This window comes from Amblyomma maculatum, chromosome 1, assembly GCF_055883805.1.
Source record: "Amblyomma maculatum isolate TAMU_Amacu chromosome 1, ASM5588380v1, whole genome shotgun sequence".
NCBI classification, from domain to species: Eukaryota; Metazoa; Arthropoda; class Arachnida; order Ixodida; family Ixodidae; genus Amblyomma; species Amblyomma maculatum.
In genome coordinates this window covers 298,439,717-298,463,377 of record NC_139344.1, presented here as the reverse complement: position 1 = coordinate 298,463,377, position 23,661 = coordinate 298,439,717, and the positions used below count along the sequence as shown (strand labels likewise).

At 47.7% G+C, this 23,661-nt stretch overlaps 1 protein-coding gene across 1 annotated transcript in view; it reads right to left on the bottom strand.

Moving 5' to 3' along the window:
- Positions 1 to 23,661, bottom strand: part of LOC146206869 (uncharacterized) — a 155,362-nt gene that overhangs the window by 43,353 nt on the left and 88,348 nt on the right. Inside the window, exons 2-3 of the mRNA XM_084575857.1 lie at positions 16,121 to 16,190; positions 8,234 to 8,285 (exon numbers count right to left, since the gene is read on the bottom strand). Coding sequence (XP_084431983.1) covers positions 8,234 to 8,285; positions 16,121 to 16,174 — 106 coding nt within the window. The 5' untranslated portion in view covers positions 16,175 to 16,190. The remainder of the gene's footprint in view (positions 1 to 8,233; positions 8,286 to 16,120; positions 16,191 to 23,661) is intronic.

The following is a 23,661-nucleotide window of genomic DNA, read 5'->3' as shown; positions in this document are numbered from 1 at the left end:
CTGCGCCTGGCTGCGCTTTCAGGGAGGCGTCGGCGTGGTAGAAGCCTTTTATTTTAAGTATATAAGAGCTCCGCTTCACACAATTTGGCAACACGAATTAGTATATACTGTCATGTCTGGTGTGACCATGTCAGCACTTAGCGCTTGCTTGGCAACGAGTGCACCCCGAAAAACTTAAAAGTGACGGTGGATCAAGGCCACTCGATTGGAGAGCTCGCATTACTATGATGTTGCATTCGGATCAAGTTGTTTGTCACACGAAAATATCACCCGGCTGTGAACAATTCGAGACTGTTCAGCTGCCATGGTAGCCTAATGCATAACCCACTTAACTATATCGCGAATTCCGTGTGCCATTTTCATACCATTTACTCATTCCTGCATACAGCTTTTATACACAAATTGATGTCAACCTGTTCTAAGATTACAGCGCTATCCAATAAAAATATATTGTCCTACTGTGAGCAACCTCTGTGAAAATGCGACATGTAACCAACCTTTTTATCTCATTCTGACAAATGTTACATTGGAAATATGAAGATGTTTATTAAGTTAAATCTACATGAAAACCTGGGATCTTCGACTCAGTTGGAGACCTTAAACCTTTTACGCCAGAAGGCTATCCGTGATGGCTTCCCGCCTTTTGCATGACGGAACTAAGCGCGCTTCATAGAGCCGGTCTGCCTCAAGATGCTACGTATATGCGCCGAAAGTTTTTATTACTATTTTTATTTGCTGCTCGCAAACCCGTACAATTTTTGCTGGTTTGTAGTTTTCAATGGAAGAACACACATCGAGTGTTCCTGTTGTGAAACTCTTAGTTGCGATCACGAGAATGTTCACGCTTCAGAGCGCAACTGCAGCTGAGATTCAGCGAGCAGCCGAGTACGCTTATTAAATGGCCACACAAAAAAGGAAGAAAATTACCAATCGCAGATGTAAAACCTTTCATGAGAGAGGTTTATGCCATAGCCATAAATGTCGCTCCACTGTTGAGTTGACATTTCCAGCCCAGCTCGCTATCAGTGGGTGCCGCAACTTAACAATATCTTGTATAGCACCTCAGCATGGGCACGATCACTGTTTTCATAGATTAGCTGCAGGTACTGTGTACAGTGAGAAATTAATGATAAAACCAAAAGTTTACACAGCTTGATACTTCGCCGGACCTCTTCAGACTTTATCATCTTGTTAATGAAGGTGCTCGTAAGCTGACAAAGCTTGATTATTTCCTTTGCGGGGTACATCAAGCCTCCATTGCCCTTGGTTTTCATCAACCTGTAACTGGTCCAGTTGACTCGTATTTCCTGCAACAGGCTTTTGCACGACTGAAATGTCGCCTCAAAACCATTACCAAATATCGCATAAATTGAGCAACAACGTGGTATGATAAACAAAACTTGGGGTTCTTAAATTTCCTTGCAGAGCCTCGTTAGAGTACCCGCTCTTTCTTGGCTACCTGCTTATTCACCGTATGCCGTAATTACTGCCTCTGTCGCATATCATTAGAATGCAGCCTTAAGCCACCGCAGTATATGAAATAGCACCCTACACATATATCTATATAAAGCCCATCTTTACTGAAGCCGTGCGAACGTGCCCTATAGTAGTATAGTGTGCCTGACTTGTGATCTAAGGGTCCCACTTTCAATAATTTCCATTTCACCCTTACATCTTATTGACTCTCTCTGATTTGGCAGCTGCTGCCACATTGAACATGTCATGTGTTCTCATTGCGCCAAAGGTGTCTGGCCATATAACTAACGAATGTGCCTCTTACCAGAGAGGTATTTTTCCGACTTTCCGCCGACAGAGCGGGCGCCGGATTTACTGTGGAACGTGGCTCTACAGTTTATCGCATCGGCTCAAACAGTCTCAAGAGTATAAGTAAATGTTGTATGCACAGGCTCCTTTGCTTGCAAGATCACTCAGACTAGCGCGGCAAAATTTAGAACAAATTGTATGCTTATATAAAAACAAAATGCTTCGTATCGTTTTCTGATGTGTCCTCGCAACATAACCTGCGAGAACAGCTTCTGGTGCTACCTCATTGTGTTCATCTGCTTCACAACACATCGTTAAAAATCCTAGTTCACTGGCCAGCTCCCTGGTAACTAAATAGGTTAAACAACGTGACGGGAACACAGGAAAAGAGGACGACACAACTAGCGCGGTTGTGCCGTCCTCTTCTCCTGTGTTCCCGTCACGTTGTTTGCACTGTTAACCTATAATTAATCACCAACAAGTCCAATCTGCTGCCTTTGTAGCAAATTCAATGGCAGCTGATAGGGCATTATGCCTCAGCATCTGGACTTTTTAACCTCAACGCCGCTTTCATTTCAGAGGAAGCGAGTGCATTTCCACCCCTCGCTACTGCCTTTGTCTGAAGCGAGCTCAGCAGATAAAATTTTAGGGCCTCTTAGGTGTCTCTTAAGCGGAGGACGGCGAAAGCCTACCCTTGTCCTATCATTTGCCTCTCATCGTTTGCCACAGTTCGTCATTTCAAGTCGTCGTTTGATAAATTGCTCGTTTCCCAGTCATGATGAGTCTGCCTGCGTAGTCACTGTAGCCCTTACCACTCAAAACTAAGCAGGTTACTCATTTAGAATCAGCAGTGGTCATTACATGTCATCCTTTCACATATTGGTCATTTCGTAGTCATTAGCAGTAATAATGAGTCATGCCTAGCTATTATAGTCATTACCACACATCTCTAAGCACTTTTACTCATTTCTAATCAATTGCGGTCATTACATGTCATAGTTTGATATACTGGTCATTACAAATCATTTTAGTCATTATTAACCATTATTAGTCATTAGCATTAGTCATTACCTCTATCAATGTCTATAACTTTTATTGATTGCCTCTCACCATCAATCATTTTCATTCTTAATCTCCCTCCTTGCACGTCCGCTTTTGCGACTGGCACACCAGTGCACAGTGCTACGAAGTTACGCAGCCATATACCCCCAGCATGTTAGGTGATATTGCTTGCCCGTAACACCCTAAGGCATAATCTCCAACCAAAGCACCCCTTTGGCATGCAAGAGGTGATTTCCAATTGCGCGAAAACCCTAGACTCAGGGTGTAAGGGCGTTTTGCATTAGACAAAAGCCCAAAAAAGGTGTTCTTGTTTTTACAGTGTAAAGATGAGCTTCGTATTTGCTACCGCCTCTAGATAGATTGCCTTTCCTCTTGCAAAAACTGTGTTTTTTATGAAAGCAAAGGCGCAGTGTCTGTCTAAATTGGCAGTGGACACCTGAACCGCACCCTAAGGAAAGGGAGGAAAAAGAAAGAGGTCCCGTAGTGGAATGTTTCGGAATAATTTGAAACACCTGGGTCCACTCACACGGCGAAGCACACTGCACCTTTGCGCTTCGTCGAAACGCCGCATCAGAAGCCGGGTACTCCGCGTCAGTAGCCGAGCATCATAACCCCTCAGCCTTTTTCGAGTAGTTTACAGGTAACCGATACTTAGAGCAAAGGAGTATATGCACAGTAAACACCTTTTGAAGAATATGATTCCAAAACACCTCAGTTGAGTAAATGTTATTTCTCGTTCTTCAGATAACGCGGTAAGCAAGCACAAATATTTGGAGGACGCTTAAGCTTCGCCTTTAGGAATGGAACGCGATAGCGTTATCGCGCCCCGTTCGCATCGTCTACTCATTTGCTTGTCGCGCTTTTGAGTGACACAAAGACGTAGTCCACATGATACAACACTCGTTAACTCGTCCAAAGCATGACTGGTAATTACTTGTTCTGAAACGTGATTCTGACGTAGAAGCGCTGCCAGCCGAAACGCGCGGGCCTCAAGTTGCAGTCGTAGTTCGTCGGAAACATCGTTGCCGATTCGAGCCGGCGCGTTGAAGATCTCGGAGGCCCTGTCTATCTTATTCCGTGCATGATGGCGCTACGTGCACGCCAAGCGAAGAGGAAGTACAGCGGAAAAGTAATTTGCCGCTCGCTTAACTGCGTCTTCTGTAATTCTGTAATTTACATGCTCATAATTATTATTATACGCCACAATACACTTCTTTAAGGGAAATTTCTGAGACGACCGCAATCAATAGACGCGCCTTTGTCCATTTCAAGCCATCCAACTGGCGTGGCGGATAATCGGATGTGAACAATCACGACCGATTATCCGCCACGCCAGTTGGATGGTTTGAAATGGACAAAGGCGCGTGTATTGGTTGCGGTCTTGTCTCAGAAATTTCCCTTAAAGAAGTGTATTATTAGAGCATTCCTACAAGTTAATTTCATGAGTGCTTCCCGACTTAGTGGTTTCTTTAGATTTTACTGATCGCCCGCAGTTACTAGGATTTATGCAGGAAGTTTATGCTTCGGTGAGTTTTTTGACAGTACGATTCTCGAATTAGTACTTACATTCTGTTTCGCGCAAGATACTATACAAGGATTTGGTAGCAATGCTTTTTCCGCCACCACTGTATCGTTCTTTATACTTTGGCTTTAAGGGTCATGATGTGTTAAAAAGGGTGCGCAAAATGCAAATTTCTCCTTGCACGAAAACATTTTTCTTTAAATTACACACCGAAGCTCTACCTGTTAACACATGGCTCCATAGAAAAAATATTTTTGTATCTTCTGTAAACTGCCATCTGTGTGATGTGCCCGAAACAATTGAGCACTGTTTCATTAATTGCAAAGACGCAATTCTTTTTTGGGATGTGCTGCAAAGAACTCTAAAGAAAGACTTTGTTCTAAATTCGTACAGTGTGCGGTATCTTGCTGTTACACAATATGATTACGAACCATATGACATGTTTTTCCTTATTGGACTTCATAGCTTGTGGAAGACACGCATGTCGGATCGCAACGCTGAACCTGTTGTTCCACCTAGACTCCATTTTAGCAGAATGATGCTGCAACTGAAGGACACTTATGATAAAAATGACTTTCAACCTGATTGGTTTCCGCTGGTGACACCGTGCTTATTTTTGCCTGCCTTTTAAAAAGTTGTGTCTTCTGTTGTGCATCTCAGCAATGGCTGAAGGAATTGTAAATAGTCTGTATACCTAACCCTTTCTGTATAATAAATACCATGTTAGAAAAAAAAACTGGCGTGGCGGAGATTCCAGTGGTATTGGTTTCGTGAGCTCCTGATTAACAATTAGTCTTGTATACGAGTTCATATAGCACAGCCTTATGCCTTTGAGCAAAACGTCACCAATGTTTGCATTCTCCAAGACCGCGAACAAGAAATTGTGCCGAACTTTATCAAACGCCTTCGCCAGATCAATCATCTGTTCGTCAAGGATGTCCACTGTCTCCACTGTTGTTTGGCTTATATCTGGAACCCCTCTGTCTCAGTGTAATTAACAGTGCAGCCATCCGTGGTTTCTCTCTGGCTCAATGTGAAGTTAAGATTTTAGCTTACGCGGACGATATCGCCCTCTTTTGTTCTGACAAAAAGAGCGTACTTGAGGCTTTACACTTGACTGAACAGTTCTGCGATGTATCAGGCGCGGCCCTTAATTTAGATAAATCCAAAGGTTTTTGGTTGGGACACTGGGGCACTAGACCAAGCCAGTTTGGAGGCATATGCTGGGACTGTAGTCCTCTTCAGTACCTAGGGGTTCCGCTGCACCAAGTTCGTAACAGCGCAGCCTACTGGGATTCACAAATCGTACCTATGCGGCGACAAACGCAGGCTTGGATGGGTAGGAAACTCTCAGTGTTTGCTAGGGCACAGGTCTGTAACATATTTTTGTTTGCAAAGCTTGCGTATGTCCTTCAAGTCCTGCATTGTGCGAGGAGCAAAGTACAAGTTATGCACAGAATATTTGCAACATTTGTGTGGCGCTCTCAATGGGAGCCCATGCGGCGTGACAACTTGTTTCTTCCCTTAGAGTCTGGTGGAGTGGGCCTTGTTCACTTGTTTGTGCATCAACTTGTCTCCCGTTTTTTCTTTTTCAAATCGGCAAACCATCCGTTTCTTTTAACTGTGCTCATTAGGCGTCTTAGTCCACATTTGCCTTACTTATTCGCACCAACTGGGCAGGCTCGTGAGGGGCGTTTATGGGGATTCCTTAAGGAGGTTGCTGACACTTTCAATTTTCTCACTGTGCGTTTCTCTGTAGATTACCTGTATAGCTTCTCGAGAAAGCAGATGACCCAGGCTCTCACTGAGTCTTTGTTCCCTACACCGTTGTATCGGCAGCCTTATCTGGGGTTTTTGGACACCACTGTTCTAAAGCGTGTTAGGCAAATGTGCATTCAGGCAGCTGCAAAAACGTTCTTTTTCAAATTACATACAGAGACGTTGCCTGTCAAGACATTTCTTCACAATAAGGAGATGTTTGTGCCCTGGTCGATAAATTGTCGTCTCTGTAACATGCCTGAGACAATTGATCATTGCTTTATTCTGTGCCGTGATGCTATGTTCTTTTGGGACATACTACAAAGAACTCTTAAAAAGGACATTGAAATTACGCCTTATACAATTAGATTTTTGCCTCCTGACAAAAACTCTGTCGTGCCTTACGATCTATTTGTGTTGATGGGACTGTTCAGCCTTTGGAAAAGCCGCATGATCGACAGGCATGCAGAGCCACCAAGATCGTCCAAATCCGTGTTTCGGGAGCAGTGTGCTTTGGTGAGAAGTGTATATGCTGCACGTGAAGAACGTCCAAACTGGATGCCGTATCTAGACGCATGTGTATGTCTCCCAGACTTTTGATGTTCTGATTGTGCATTGTCGGGCTGGGGATACGACGGGCTCGTATTAAGCAGCCCGGTAACTTTAGACATGGACATGTTTAAGTAAGTGGAGTTGTTCCTTTTTACGGAGTTTTTTCCATGCAATAAAGAAAAAAAAAAAACTGGCGTGGCGGAGTGGTTAGCGTGCTCGTCTCGCACCCCGGAGGCCCACGTTCGATTCCTCAGGTCGGCGATTTTTCCTACTCGTTTTTATTTATTAATGCTTCTGGGATTTTTCGCTCGCGGCCAACGCCGGACGACGCGGGACGGCGGCCGCCGACGACGACACCGACTTTTCTGCGACACGGGGCCGTTAACGCTATGGCATTAAAAGCAGGCGATGCAGGCTGCGCTCAGCACAGCTGATACCGTAGGCATAATTCGAGCGTTTATATTTTTTACCCTTTAGGATGCTTGGCTTTACCAAACAGCAAACGCTTGGAGAATACGTTTGTCTAAGAGGGCACCTTCATCAGTGACCGGCATTCCCAGCTCACCATCATTTTCAATTTCACGCCTGTCCCTACTGTAGTACGATCATGTGTTTTCCATAAAAAATATTTGAGCTTTCCGTGGATTCAGGGTGTGAGAATACAAGTTTGGAACATGAAGGGTCGTAGTCAGAAGCGCTTTCAGTGTCTCCCTTTTATCTGAGTAAAGCAAAGCACTTCAAGTTTGCGGAATGTATTGCTCTCGTCAAACATCGTTGCGCTTTTGAAAGACTGGACACATAAAAAGCGGCCTTGTGGTAGAGCAATTAGACGCGTACAGACAGACACAAACATAGACATAGAAGCGTGGCCTTGTGCCAGAATACGTCAGTCAAATACGGCTGACGGTTCCTGTGTATATACCGTATATTTTGACTTCGATGAAAAAAATGAAGCGTGGCCTTGTCATAGAGCATCCGCCTCAAATTCGGGAGGTACCAGGTTCGATCCTGGTTCCGCCGGGCATCCACCGGTTTCCAAAGGGTACAATATTTCCCCGGTCTGGTGCTCGGCTCCTCTGGGGTGAAATGCTTGGGAAAGGGGGTCACGGCCCAAATAGTTGCGCCGACGGGCTACCGATTCGTTCCGCCATCGGACAACCATAAGTCCGCCTTGTGCTGCAGAAGCCCATGTGTGCCGGCGTGTTTATTTATTTTTGAACCAATGGTCTTGGTCCAGGGCCCCTTTTCCCAAGAATTTCACCACAGAAGAGCCGAGCACCAGGCCGGGGGAAATCCCATTGGAAACCGGTGCGTATCCGGAGGCACCTGGGATCGAACCTGGACCTCCCGAATGTGAAGGGGATGCTCTACCATATTCCAGATATTACGTCAGAGCTGCTGAAAAATGATTGCATCATGTGCACAGGCTTCAAAACGTTGGAGCTGTGCAGTCGGAAGAGGAGTGCAGCACCATGCACGAAACATGCCAACATTCAAAGATACTCCTCGAGAATGCAGCTCAGAATGTGCACAGATATTGACAGTCTGCGGTACAAATCAGCACAGAGCTCTTACCTGGAGGCCGCATTGGAATCGTCACCCCGACGCCCTTGCACACGAACAGCACCTGCGAGGGCACAACACAGTGTCACATGCGGCCCATCCCAACCCGCTGCCCGGACAAAGCGAAGACGACACCGCGGCAGTGGAGATCTGGTCAAGGCAGGGCGAGGCTGCTTTCGACAAGTATGCGTCGCATCGCAGACACGCGCACTTGGACAAATCAGACAGAATGCCGACCTCAATCTGTTGGGATGCGATGGATTTATAATTGCGATACGTCAAATTCACCGAAAATTAGGCGTTGTGAGCGGACAGTCACCAGCATGGCAGCTGACATGCTAACTGGACGTTTCCTTTCGTATGTGAATGTGATAGCAGAATCAGCCTGCCCTTACGTTACCTCTAGGCCACGCAGGCACGTTCATACGCTTTGGTTAGAGCGCGGCTTTATATTGTGACAGTCCCGGATAAGATGAAGCTGACAGAACAAGTGAAGGAGAAAGACGTTGGAAAAGACTCTCGTGCCGGACGCGCTGCCGTTGACCATCTGAGCTCCCTGCCCTATCGTCCTGTTGATCAGCGTTACGACGGCAGCGCTCCGACGTCAAACCCCCGTCGTAACAAGTTGGTGGTCAGGTGCTGAGTACGACTACCCTCAAGACGCATCCTCAACCACTGGAGCTTCGTCGGAGCCGTCGCTTCGCAGGTCTCCCACCCTTGTCAGCAAGAATGCAGAAGGCTACCGAGCAGCCCCGAACATCAATACGGGACCCTCTACCACCGTCTGGCGATGTGCCGCCGACCACAACGAATGCGACGCTATCGTTTCGCGAAACTCGTTCCTTTGCCCGCCAAGCAGGGGAAGATATTGATGACTGGCTTGCTCATTATGAACGTGTGAGCCGCTCTAACCTCTGGTATTGGGTGACTAAACTAGCGAACATTGTCTTCTTCTTGACGCAAACCGCCTTGATATGGTGTGAGAATCACTAGGACTCCCTGACAAATTGGGACAGTTTTGTCGAAGCAATCAAGGAATGTTTCGGTGACCTAGCTGCAAAGAAGAAACAGGCTGAGCAGACACTTGCTCAGAGGGTTCAGCAGAAGGAGAAACTTGCACCACCTACATCGAGGCCATACTCAAGTTATGCAAGATCGTCAACAGAAGGATGACTCAGGACGATAAAGTAGGCCATCTGCTCAAGGGCCTTGCGGAAGACGTCTACCACTTCCTCATTGCCAAGGGCAACGAGTTCAGTCTCTGACGCTATCTGACACTGTCAAACATTCGAGACCCTAAAGACTCTCCGCATTACACCGAACTTTGGACGGCTCGCAAATGTCACTACAGTGGCTAGTATTGAAGAACTGTCATCTCAAAGCCTCCTGCGCGCCATCCGTGAAATTGTTCGCGATGAGATGTGCCGACATGAGCAGCCTGCCCGGCCCATTGGCTTCGAAAGGTGACGTATATGCTCTTCCAACCTATGGGGGTGCGTATACACCGATGTCCTCGAATGTTACCGACTTCGCTTGCCGCGACAACCTGTACACCCCGCGACCAAGGCCCGACAAGTTACCAACAATTCTCTTACCCTCAACGCAGAGATCCTCGCTCTTACACCAATCGTACATCGCAGGACAGCTACATCGTCCCAGAATTACCATCTGGATATTAGTCACATCCTACTATGCAAGAACCAGCTGACACGCCCCTTTTGGTCGCCCTATTCCGGTGTGCTACCGGTGTGGTGTCACGGGTCACATTACCCGCTATGCAATTGGCACGCATCGTTCAGGAATCCCCCGACAGCATCGAACCGACGCGTCGTCCAATTCTCCAGCCCTACATCGACACCTATTGGCCAGAACATCCTGCCCGGAGGGGCCGTTTGCAAAACGAAGGGTTCCGCAGCCATTCTCCAGCGTCTGCCCGTAGTGTGACACCACCTCCGTCATTTCGTGTGCACCGTTCCCCGTCACCACGGTGCCGGTCTCCGCCCCCTTGCAGAAAAACTAGCCAGCTCGGCCGATGGAGGTGAAGTCGCTGGACAATGTACGCTGCTACCTAGTATTCCTCCGTCTGCGCACATGTTAAAGAACAAGGGTAATGTAGTTGTTGACGGTTTGTTTACAGTGGCGTTGGTAGACACTGGCGCTACAGTATCAGTTATGAGTTTCGAATTTAAGAATCTTTTGAAGAACAAAGTCATGTTTATTTGGGATAAAACTGCTAATTTTTATGGAGTGAGTGGAGAGGTATTGTATCCGGTTGGGGGGTGCAGCGTTAAATTTTCTTTGGGAGGCACAGTATTTCCGGTAGAGTTTGCAGTACTGCCCCGCCACGTAATCTTGGGAATTGACTTCCTGCATATATGCGGCGCTACCGTTGATTGCCGGAGGGGAGCGCTAAATGTTAGTGGTTTTCTTCCTCGTGAACTTTTGGAAGAGTGGTCAAATTATGAAGACGTTTTGTGTGTGTGTGATGAAGTCGTTGTCGCCACATTCTGCAGTGTGCGTCCAGGTGTCCAGCTCCCGTGCCATTAACGACTCATTTGAGGCTTCTGTGATGCCTCTTCATTCACAGTGCGAAAAATGTGTTAGTGCCGCATTGTTTGGTTTGTGTGAAAGAGCGCCGTACCGGACAGTGGACTATAAAGTGCTCACTGGAACCGGTTGTTTTTTCCAGAGGGCTTGAAACTAGCTTCACGTAGCGCAGCTATACCGAATTATGTGGCTCTCGTTACTTCTTCACCCGACAACCCCGCTTCTCACTCGCCCGCTGACCAGAAGCTTGTTCCGCCTAGCAACGCCAGATCTTGATGAGCATATTGTCTCAGCACGTCTTCATCTTTCTCAGCACGTCACCGGCTCGCAGCGTTTTACTCTGTCTCGCGCACGCCATAGGATTGACACGGGATCTGCCCATCCGATCCGTCAAAAGCCGTACCGTGTGTCGACATCAGAGCGTAAGATCATCAGCGAGCAAGTCCAAGACATGTTGAACAGGGGCGTAATATAGGAACCCTCCAGTCCTTGGGCTGCTCCCGTGATATTGGTAAAGATAAAAGACGGAACATGGAGGTTCTGCATCGACTATCGTCGCCTCAACTCCATCACTAAAAAGGATGTGTATCCTCTCCCGCGCATCTACGATACCATAGATTGCATTTTCTCCGCGTCTTATCTCTCCAGTTGATTTGCGATCGGGGTATTGGCAGATTCGGAGGGACCCTGCTGACAAGGAAAAAACTGCATTTGTTACGCCGGACGGCTTATTTGAGTTTAATGTCATGCCCTTCGGCCTATGCAATTCGCCGGTCACATTTGAAAGGTTTATGGACGCAATACTTCGTGGCCTCAAGTGGGAAATCTGCATGTGCTATTTAGACGATGTTGTTATTTGTGGTCGGACGTTTACTGAACATAACTCGCGACTCGCTATTGTTTTAGATTGCCTGCAGAAGGCTGGCCTTGTCCTGAATCCTAAAAAGTGCCGTTTTGGCGAAAGTCAAGCGCTGGTACTCGGAGATCTCATCGACCGCGATGGAGTTTGGCCAGATCCACAAAAGACTGCAGCAGTTGCAGCATTCCAACGGCCCCAGACACAAAAGGAGCTCCACAGTTTTCTGGTGCTGTGTTCTTTCGACGATTCATCCCAAGGTTTGCCGTTGTCGCCTACCCTCTGGCGTCCCTTCTACAAAAGGGCGTCCCTTTCGACTGGACCTCAGTCTGTGACGCGTCTTCCCGCCAGCTAAAGTTTCTGCTTACGTCACATCCCATATACTATGGCACTTCAACCCATCCGCTCCGACAGAAGTTCACACTGATGCAAGTGGAATTGGTGTTGGCGCTGTGCTTGTGCAACATTAGACAACCGGCGAGCATGTTAATGCGTATGCAAGCCGTTCCCTCAGCAAACCTGAGCGTAACTACTATTAGGTTTGGGCTTGCGCCTGGGTATCGCACCGCTGCCAGCAGTTATTACATGCGGGCTTGCGCGCCCCTCGGTAGCGTTGGCCTGGTGGCTCCGTGGCTCGGCGGACGGCATCAATGGTCCCAGCAAAGACGAGGCGTCTTCTAACGAAACAACCATTACTAAAACATCATGAAGGAACGGGCAGAGAAGCTGACCCGGAGAGAATACAGACACGCTCACACAGCTGGTGTCTAGTGTCGTCACAGCGACGCCTTCCAAAATAGTCTGTCTCAGCGGAGTCTGCCGCTGCTTTTTATAGGCTTGCCAGTTCACAGGGAGAGGGAGAGCCCTGCATGTTTGGGCACGAGGATATGACTCAATCGCAGGTGGTCCGACCACATCTCCTCCACCTCCTGCAGACGGGCGAGGGCGACGCACTCTCCCCCGAGCTCCGGGCTTGGCTAGCGTTTGCACACACACGCACGCACACACGTTTGGCGCGTGGCAAGATCACGTCGAGACTTGCCCGCGGGAGGAAGCGTTGGGCGGCCGATGGACGGCGCCGAAATGGCCGATCCGCTCGCTGTTCTGCCTGTTGCTATGCGGTGGCCGCGTCAGATGACACACTTGTCGGTGGCCAAACGTAACACTACACTGTTACGGAGCAAGAGTGTCTCGCTGTAGTTTTCGCTGTTCAACGGTTTCGGTGTTACCTATATGGACGCCATTTTATGGTTGTGACGGACCACCACGCCCTGTGTTGGCTCGGCAACCTTCGTGATTCATCTGCTCGTCTGGCACGATGGGCCCTTTGTCTGGAGGAGTAAGGCTCCACTGTTTCGTACAAGAGAGGATGCAAACACGCCGATTCAGACTGTCTTTCACGTCTCCCCCTTCCTTCGACCGAATTTGACTGCTGATTTTGATCGCTGCATCGCCACCGTCGTGCCCGAGGTTCCCGACGCCTTGGTTCTGCGCACTGCGCAAGAGACTGACATAAACCTCGAGCCACTGCTTGCGGCGGCGCGGGATTCCACTGCTCCTAGCCCATTTTGTCTCCGTGATGACCTTGTGTACAAAAAGGCTTACTCAAGCATCAGCACGAAATTTCTACTTGTGGTTCCCGAGAGCTACCGCTCGTGCATCCTGCGTGCCACGCACGACGACCCCACTTCCGGTCACCTGGGCTCTGCACGAACGCTCCATCGTGCCCGCGACCGGTTTTTTTTTTTGGCCAAAAATGCGCCAGACGACTGAGCGATATGTGGCGAGCTGCACTGAGTGCCAACGACACAAACGTCCTACGTCCACGCCACAGGGCCTGCTGCATCCTGTCACTCCACCACATGGTGCATTTGAGAAAGTCGGAATCGTGGGTTTCTTCCCGAAGTTTTCCGACGGAAATCGTTGGATCGTGGTTTGTGCCGACTATCTCACCCGCTACTGCGAAACGTCAGCTCTTCCTTTAGCCACCGCTCACCACGTGTCCCTGTTCTTGCTTCGTTCTGTCATCCTCCGCCATGGACATCCGCGAGCGATAATGAGTGATCGAGGTCGCCAGTTTATGGCAGATGTTTTGGAAGAGCTTCTCCGTTTGTGTGCGTCGCATTTTCGACATTCCATATCATATCACCCTCAAACCAACGGCTTGACGGAGCGCAAAAACCGCACACTCGTCAACATGCTATCTATGTACATCGCATCTGACCACAAGTACTGGGATACTATACTGCCGTTTATAAAGTTTGCATTCAACACTGCAACACATGAGACGACCGGCTACAGCCCGCTCTTCCTTCTATATGCCCGTACCCCTCGGTATTGTCGAGACACCATTTTTCCTTACTCTGTCCATGACGGACTGTGCATCGCGGAAACTCTTTGTCGAGCCGAAGAAGCTCGCCATCTCGCCCGTTTGCGAATTCTCGCTTCGAAAGAGCGTTCTAAGGCTGGGTACGACAGCCGGCATAACCATGTGTCGTACGCCCCTGGAGACTTAGTGTGACTTTGGCGACCTCTCCGAAAGCGTGGTTTAGCCCAGAAAATGTTGGCGCATTGCGCTGGCCCTTACGTTGTGCTCGAGCGCGTCAGTGAAGTGAACTGCATAACAGCACGTATGACAGCTTGTGGTCGTCGCTCAGTCACAACCGAAGTTGCCCATGTCGCCCGGATGAAGCCGTGCCACTCACGTGGGGACGAATAACTACCTCGCCTGGGGGACTTCGTCTGCCCGGGGGGAAAATGTAACAGTCGCGAAGAAGATGAAGCTGACAGAACAAGTGAAGGAGAAAGGCGTTGGAGAAGACTCTCGTGCCGGACGCGCTGCCGTTGACCAGCTGAGCTCCCTGCCATATCGTCCTGTTGATGAGCGCTCCGACGTCAAACCCCGTCGTAGCAATATGTCGGCTGGCAGCTATCGCGGCACACCTTTAAAGGCAGTGCTTAAGTGTTCGCCACTATTTTTTGCCCTGATCGCCAAAAGCTGCGCAAAATGCAGCAAGCGACGCATTTTTTCAGGCCGCGTTGACAAACCTGCACTCAATCCAACTCAGGAGAAGCTACCGCAATGCTTCAAAAAGGGTGTACTTGATTTCCCCCGCGTGCGCTGCAGCGATTGTCCCTCTACTTAATGCGACCCCGTCCAAATCGCTCCATTTTAATGGTCAAATATAGCACTATCCAATATATTGCAAAAGAATGCCCATTGAGTTTTAGTTTTTCAGCCATAAGCGGAAAAATTCCTCCCCGCTTCATCACGAAGCAATTTCGTCGAGTTACAAGGTGGCGTCTCGCAGCAACCATTCAACGGCGATATTCTAGCACCATCGATTCTTCATAAACGGAGAGCATAAAAAGGGGACGTCGATTCACCTGATATTCGTCTGATATTCGTTCTAGACCACGGTAGAAGAATTCCACCATGGTTTGCTCATCCCTGACTGGTGCGTCTGTAACTTTGCCTTCACCGTTGCTGAACAATTTCGGTGAGCCATTGTGAACGGTGTGGCAGAACGAGGTTTGTCTTAGACAGAATAAGTCAGAGCGATCAGTGGATCTTTTTAACGGCAAATTTGTTTTAGGAACGCATGTCATCTGTCCCACTTGAGCCGTATAAAAGATAAAGGTTTGGCTATGAGAGGCGCCGTAGTGGAGGGAAATTTCGACCATCTGGGGTTCTTCAGCGTGCACTGACATCGCACGCAGGGGCCTGGCTTTTCGCCTTAATCGAAAAGCCAGGATTCGATCCCTAATCACTGCGCCACCCTGATAGGGCACAAGAGACAAAGGTGGCATAGTGCAAGGCTACCAATTTGTTTCGACCACCAGGGACACTGACATCGCAAAGGACGCCTTTGGTCGGAATGCAGCCGCTGTAGTCGGGATCGAATCTGGCGGCACGAAGACGTCTAGTACATAAAACGCATGTTTTAGATATTTATTCTGCTATTTGCTAGCTGAAGACATTTATCTTTTTGTAAACTATCGCTCGAACGTCGGCAATGAAGTATTTTTGGCGGGGGGTGGGAGAAGGAATGAATGTTAAGTCTTCTTTATGCCATTAAAAATAGGGCTTTATTAGATGCGCTCTGATGTGGTGAAATGAAGCTAAATTTTTACCTTTTATGTTTTTCTGGGGAGAAATCTCTCCGTGCACTGAAATTACCGCTTTTCCCCTGTGTGAATATTACGGTTTAGCTTACTGAAAGACCTGCTCGCACACGAAAAAGTAACGGAACCAAGTTTTCTCTGAAACCTCTGACCGGCGGAGATACAATCGGGGGACTTTATGTGACACCCCTCCCCATCCTCCTGTTTCGACCAATATAGTTTTATTCACGAATATTATTACAAACACTGGCCGCCGAGTGTTATGCGGTGAATGGACATACCCGCTGCATCAAGATGTTGCATGCAAGGATTTAGGATTGGATTGCATATTTCCATCTTCAGCGAATGCCCGAAGAGAGGTGATGACTCACCACGTATGCCTGCAACAGAGTCAGAGTCTCAGCAGATTGCACGCTCCATTTCATCTTCAGATCTAGGTGCCTGCGCATGGCAAAAGGGAGGCAGATTTTTAAGCCAGCCAATTCATAAGCTGCATGCATGTCTCTGCTATATAGAAATGTTTGCACTCAGACAGGCTCTGTTGAAAAAGGACCAAGCATAAGTACCACCATCTTTCGTTTTTGGGGGGATATGTTTGATGAGGGAATCGATGTAGTTAGATATTGGTTCTGTGAGCGTGCCAATTCCGGATACGATTGGTCGACCGGGATGATTTTCTTTGTGTGCTTTCGGGAGCATGTGGAAACGCCCTGGGGACGGATCTATTGCCTCAAGTGCCTTACGCAATCGCCGTGGTATTTCCCCTATCTCAATGAGTTGCTTTAGGGTTTGTGTTATAATCTAACTACATCGATTCCCTCATCAAACATATCTCCCCCAAACATACATCGTACATACGTGGCACTAATCATTTCCTGAAAGAGTTATCTCAATTTACTGTCCCCAAAGGTGCCCTTTTAGTGACCCTTGACGTGGTGTCCCTTTACACGAACATTCTGCACGAGGACGGGATTCAAGCTCTGACCGCATCATATGAAAAACACAAAGCCCTAAACTCCCCTAGCCGAACCGCTATCGCGTCTGTAGCAAAACCTTGTTCTAAAACTCAATTCTTTCGAATTCAAGAACTCGTATTACCTACAAACCAGTTTTACAACCATGGGAGCGAAAAATGCGCCAAACTATGCTAACATATTCATGGACCACATTGAATCGGACTTCCTAAGCTCGTGCCCCCAAAAAAACAGCTTTTTATAAACGCTTTCTAGACGATATATTTATCATATGGACTGAAAACGAGCACGAACTCATTCCATTCATTACCTAATTTAACAACATACATTCCAACATCTCATTCACACATACCTACTCCTCCGCTCAAATTAACTTCCTGGACGTATTAATTCAATTTGAAGAGGGTGCACTAATCACCAATGTCTACAGAAAACCCACGGACAGACGACACTACCTTCATTTTAACAGCTGCCACCCGCGCCACTGCAAAACATCAAATCCTTACGCTCAGGCTATAAGAATCAAACGAATCTGCTCACGCTCAGGAGATTTTGCGGAAAATTCTAACCGCATGCGGGAGGTTCTGAAACACCAGCACTATCTGCCCCTTATTATTGATGATGCCATTCGAAAAGCGGGATTAATTGATCGCAATGGAACGTTTGGGGAAAGCCGGCCGGAAGCAAAAAATGAACACCGCTCAAATTTGATCCTAACTTTCGCGAACAACCTTCCGAACATTAAAAAAATACTAAAAAAGCACACTTTAACACCATCGAACAAAGTGATCGCCTCTCCAAAATTTTTCCTGTCGTTTCGCGGGTTACATACAGACGACCAAAGCATTTACAAACGTATGTAGTCCACTCTGTTGTCGATGAAACATATTCTATGGGTTGCTTGCTGTGCGGAAAAAATAGATGCCAAGTTTGCAAACACATGCAAACAACGACCACTACATAAGTACACACTCTGATTTTAAATACTCCATTCGCGGAAACTTGAATTGTGACTCCAGAAACGTGGTATATATGCTCGCGTGTGGCGAGTGTCAAATGCAATACATAGGGCAGACCGAGAACCCCTTCCGAATTCTATTAAACAACCAGCGCGCGCACACTAAATCTCCCCCGCCTTCCTCTGCCCAAACATCTTCAACAGAAAAATCACGAATTCGACAAAATCAAAGTTATCCTGCTCCAGAGCATCTTCCATAGCAACCGCGAACAAGGAGAATCGTACCTAATTTTAAAATTTAATGCCCTACAGGCCGGTATAAATGAGAGCCCTGGTATTTTTTCTCCACTTCAAAGTTCAGTTACCCCCTAAATTCCTCTCTCGAACTTACCCAAACTGCCAAAGCATTCTGTTTTTTTGCGCAAAAAACACGACACAAAAGAAACGAGGTAGACAGGACAAGCGCTTACTAACAACTCAGGTTTTTATTACCGGAACATTTGCTTAAATACAGCAGCTGCTCTTATCAACAAGGAGAAGAAAATAAGGGACTTCGCATACATATCAGATCAGCACAGATCCCATCATCGCTCGAGGGAATGCATGCTGCGAGTTTTAATTCTGCGCAAGATAACTGAATTCTTTTTTTTAGAGCAAAATTGACGGATTGCTGACACACGAGTTACCCGATTTTTCTATCTCATTAGGCTCAATTATCTCTCTTCCAAGTTGAGTCTTGCACCGGCACAGTACTGACGTTTTTTTCGAGCGCGGGAGTGCAGTTGTGGCAATTACGAATATGGTCAATCATTTTGCTGCCTGAAATGTTCCTGACATCTCTAGCGTGCTCCCTCAGCCTATCATTAAGGCACCTCCCAGACTGGCCAATATACTGCTTACCACAGGCAAGCGGTATCGAGTACACAACGCTCTTTTTACAGGCCACGAAGCGCTGCTGGTGGCGCTTAGAACAAGCGACGCCCTCCTCCTCCGCATTCACTCTCTTGCAAATCCTGGAGAGTTTTTCTGGAGCGGTAAAAAACCACTCTAACACCAGCCCTAGCACCAATCTTCTTAATATTATGCGAGATTCCGTGAATGTACGGAATAACCGCCACTTTCTTCTGGTCAATTTGATCGGGCATGCTGGCTGGTTTCTTCAGCAGGTTCTCGGCAATTGATGCCAGCAAGGACGGCTGGTAACCTGGGCTTGAAAGGCGCTGCAACTGGATGTCAAAGCTGCGTCCTACCAAATGCAGACTTGGAAAGGCACGATCTCACAATGCCTCGTTTTACGGCTTTGGAGTGTGCCGAGCTGAAGGGAAGCAAGGGCTTGTTGCCTCTGGGCTCGAAGGCCCAACATACGTGTTCACTTGAAAAATGAAGCCCTATACCTAGAACCCTAATGAAATTATCTTCCGGTAACTCGTGCGTCAATTCTAATGGTGCTAGGCACTCTGCAAACGTCGTTAGATGCTTATGTACACTAGCTGAAAAAGATTCTTTGTCACAACCTACGAACACAATGAAATCATCAACAAATTTAAAACGTTATTGTCGCGAAGGCAGTCATGCAGCATCTTGTCACGTGTCGCTAAAAAGATGTCACTAAGACATGGTGCTAGGCACGATCCAATGCATACTCCTTGTTTTTGAATTACTGTCATATCTTTCCACTGCGCATACGTGGAAGTAAGGTACATTGTTAACAGTTCGACGAAGTTGTCAACCGATAAACCTGCATTATTTTGGAAGGCTGTTGCACCATGGCTGTCAGTACAATCGCGGACATTTTTTAAGAGACATTCGTGAGGTATGGAATAATACAAGTCCTTTATATCTACTGACAGAGCTGACATGCGTTTGTTGTTGTTTGATTTTAAAAAAACTCAATTATTTCGTCCGAATTTTTTATCCTAAAGGGATCGTCAATTTCTAAAACACTCAACTTATCCTGCAAGAACCTGGCTACGCCTTGCTGCCAGGATCCCTTTTCCGAAACAATCACTCGGAATGGGCATGCATCTTTATGTGTCTTGGCGGTGAAGAACATGTTTAAGGATAACTTCTCAGCTTTCTCTACAGAGTGCACTAGCCCATCGAGCTTTAACGCCTCGATAAACTTCAGTGCCTTTGTCTTAACTCTCGCGAGTGAAAGCTTTTTACACTCTTTGAAATTTGTAGCGATCGCTTCTGAAGCCTTCTGAAGATACATCGTTTTTTCCTGAAGCCTCCCTCCTTATCGGCCGGTACGATATTCAAGGCATTATCCTTCAGGTGCCGAACAGTCTTTTCAACAGGTAGGGCCCTAGTTGACGACCTGTGTCGTTGGAGGAAGTCAACGCCTTCGGAGACACACCTCTCGACTTCAGCCCCTGAACGTCGTGAGACTTGCCTGACCATTTCCAATAGTTCAGCTGGAGACTTCCGAGGTTCGGTGGCGAACATTGGTCCGAGGCTGAGTACCTGCTGGGTCTGTTTCGGAAGTGACACGTTCCCCAACGTGTGGACGTTGTTCCCAGGTGCAGCGTTCACTTTTGATACGCACCGTCGAAGGAAGGAAAGTGGTCGTTGCGACACGTGACAAGATGCTGCATGACTGCCTTCGCGACACTAACGTTTAAAGGTTGATGACTTCATTGTGCTCGTAGGTTGTGACAAAGAATCTTTTTCGGCTAGTGTACATAAGCACATAACGACGTTTGCAGAGTGCCTAGCACCATTAGAATTGACGCACGAGTTACCGGAAGATAATTTCATTAGGTTTTTAGATATAGGGCTTCCTTTTCCAAGTGAACACGTATGTTGGGCCTTCGAACCCAGAGGCAACAAGCCCTTGCTTCCCTTCAGCTCGGCACACTCCAAAGCCGTAAAACGAGGCATTGTGAGATCGTGCCTTTCCAACGCTCTGAGCAAGTCCTGCCTGCATTTGGTAGGACGCAGCTTTGACATCCAGTTGCAGCGCCTAACAAGCGCAGGTTGCCAACCGGCCTTGCTGGCATCAACGGCCGAGAACCTTCTGAAGAAACCAGCCAGCATGCCCAATCAAACTGACCAGAAGAATGTGGCGGTTATTCCGTACATTCACGGAATCTCGCATAATATTAAGAAGATCGGTGCTAGGGCTGGTGTTAGAGTGGCTTTTACCACTCCAGAAAAACTCTCCAGGATTTGCAAGAGAGTGAATGCGGAGAAGGAGGACGTCGCTTGTTCGAAGCGTCACCAGCAGCGCTTCGTGGCCTGTAAAAAGAGCGTTGTGTACTCAATACCGCTTGCCTGTGGTAAGCAGTATATTGGCCAGTCCGGGAGGTGCCTTAATGATAGGCTGAGGGAGCACGCTAGAGATGCCAGGAACAATTCAGGCAGCAAAATGATTGACCATTATCGGAATTGCCGCAACTGCACTCCCGCGCTCGAAAAAAACGTCAGTACTGTGCCGGTGCAAGACTCAACTTGGAAGAGAGATAATTGAGCCTAATGAGATAGAAAAATCGGGTAACTCGTGTGTCAGCAATCCGTCAATTTTGCTCTAAAAAAAAGAATTCAGTTATCTTGTGCAGAATTAAAACTCGAAGCATGCATTCACTCGTGCGATGATGGGATCTGTGCTGATCTGATTGTATGTATGCGAAGTCCCTTCTTTTCTTCTCCTTGTTGATAAGAGCAGCTGCTGTATTTAAGCAAATGTTCCGGTAATAAAAACCTGAGTTGTTAGTAAGCGCTTGTCCTGTCTACCTCGTTTCTTTTGTGTCGTGTTTTTTGCGCAAAAAAACAGAATGCTTAGGCACCAACTAGCCTGCAAAAGCGTACTCGCAAACTGCCAAGTCAAGCTTACTCCCAGTAGCTCAAAAGAATGTCAGCCTTGCCCACTATACACACAATGAACGCCACACAATTCCTGCTTTCGTCGCCTGTGGTAATAACTGTTACCGTGATTCCTTCTATGTGTCCTTTTTCGTTCACTTTCTTTTTAACTCCCCACCTGCAAATTACCTGCACTGTTTGGCACTCCCCACCTGCACCTGCTTTTTTATGCTTTTTACCCCAACCACCACTACAATACCATTGTACTTCCCTCCTGCTAAGCCCTCTTTCCCTCTTTGCCTCTCCGCCACCTGTTTCTTTTCCGCTGTTCGCCTTTATAACCTACCCGCGTCGTTTACATTCGCACTCCTGATGAAGGCCAGCTTCTGGTCAAAACGTCGAGTAAAATAAAATGTTGCTTTAAATGAAGCGTACACTTCGCTCTATAATTTTTTAAGCGGCCAAGTACGTTAAATTTTCTCGCATCCTACCTTCTTCAATGGCCGCCACTAACAGCTCAACGAACATCCTGTGGACATTTCCACTCAACGCGCCAACATGGGCTCTAATTGGCGATTCCCAGACGAAGTACCTCTACAACCACTTCGATGCATCAAGCCTATACTCTCCAGCCTTCATTTCACAACCCGGAGCCGAAATCAACACCGTAAGAAACCCCCTGGACTTCGTGCCCCCGAGTGTATGTGGAATCATTCTTCATTTTGGCACCATTGACCTCTACCGTACAAGTATCGATGGTGCCCTCACCCGCTACGCGGAAGCGCTGAAACATTCGCAACCGCATGGCCTGAAATCGAGACAGTATATGCCACTTTGGTGCTACCGCGGGCCCCTAGTCGCCGAAGAGGTTCCGGGAATTGGCGAATGGTGGAAAAATACAATCAACGCGCCATAAAGTTCAACAACGGACTCATTGAGTTGTGTCCACAAAGCGAAAATGTTTTCTACCTATACCATTCCCTTGAGGCCTTTCCCGCTACTAAAGTTCTGGCTGCTGATGGAGTGCACCCAAGTTTTGGAGGTGTTTCGGTGCTCGCCTGGAATATATTCAACCTCCTCCTCAGTGCTCAACGGAACTGCATGGCCCCATGGCAAGACCACCTGCCAACACCAGATAAGAGCCACCAACCCACCATGGAGCAAAGCACCCGAATAGCTTCCAGCTGTTTTGAGCTCACGTGCCGAAACAATGATGAAGCCAGTCCACCCGCAACACCAGACTTCCGGACTATTGAGGAAGCAGAGCACCTGATCAACCAATGACGGACATCTGGGTTGAAATGCCGCCGTACCTCACAGAACCTACCTCCTGGAGGTTCAGGCCACACCACACTCACGAAGACAACTACACCCCCTCGCCAAACTCTTCTGCCAGCTGCACGATCACCGCATTTTACTGCGCGTCCAACCGCCGCCAAATCATCCAGAACAACAACAGGAGATCCCACACTGGAGACCTGCCCATCATCAAACCGCCCGCCCCTACTACCAACGCCGGCTGTGCAAGGCGGTACGTCACCGGTTTCCACGTCGACGAGGCCCCTATCACGGATGGGTCCAGTCTCAGCTACAACACTTGGATCCCAGCAAGCTTCACCCACCATGCAGGACATCGGAAATGACGTCAACACACCCACTCCAAGGGACAACCTCCTTCCAATGCAAACGAGCGTCCAGAGAGCGCCGTTACACCGAAACAAACCTCAGGCTGTGGCTCAACCTAGCGGGACTGACGGGCTGATCGACCTCTTCAGATGATGCACTCCTAGCATTTCTTAATCAGAGACCAGCTTCATGTAAAAGCCCTTAAGATATATCTCCAATCAAATATGGTACCGAAAGGCCTTTCTGTAGATTTAACTCAGTCAATGGACAACTTTTCAAATGCCCGTAAATTAGCTTGGAGCCAAGAACTTCACAATACATCCTCTTAGCCTTTTGAAAATAACCATACATCACTGCGAAGAGACGTTGGCGTCACTAAGGTGGGAGGAGGGGCGGGTTCGTCGCAACACATCCATTATCAACAATTGAGGCCAACGAGCTGGAGGTCTTCCAGTCCAGGAGAACTAAAGAAATTTGGACTAAGAAGTGTAAAAAATTTTAAAGAGATAACGTCCCTTTTCATATAAACTTCGAGCATGGCGCGACACCA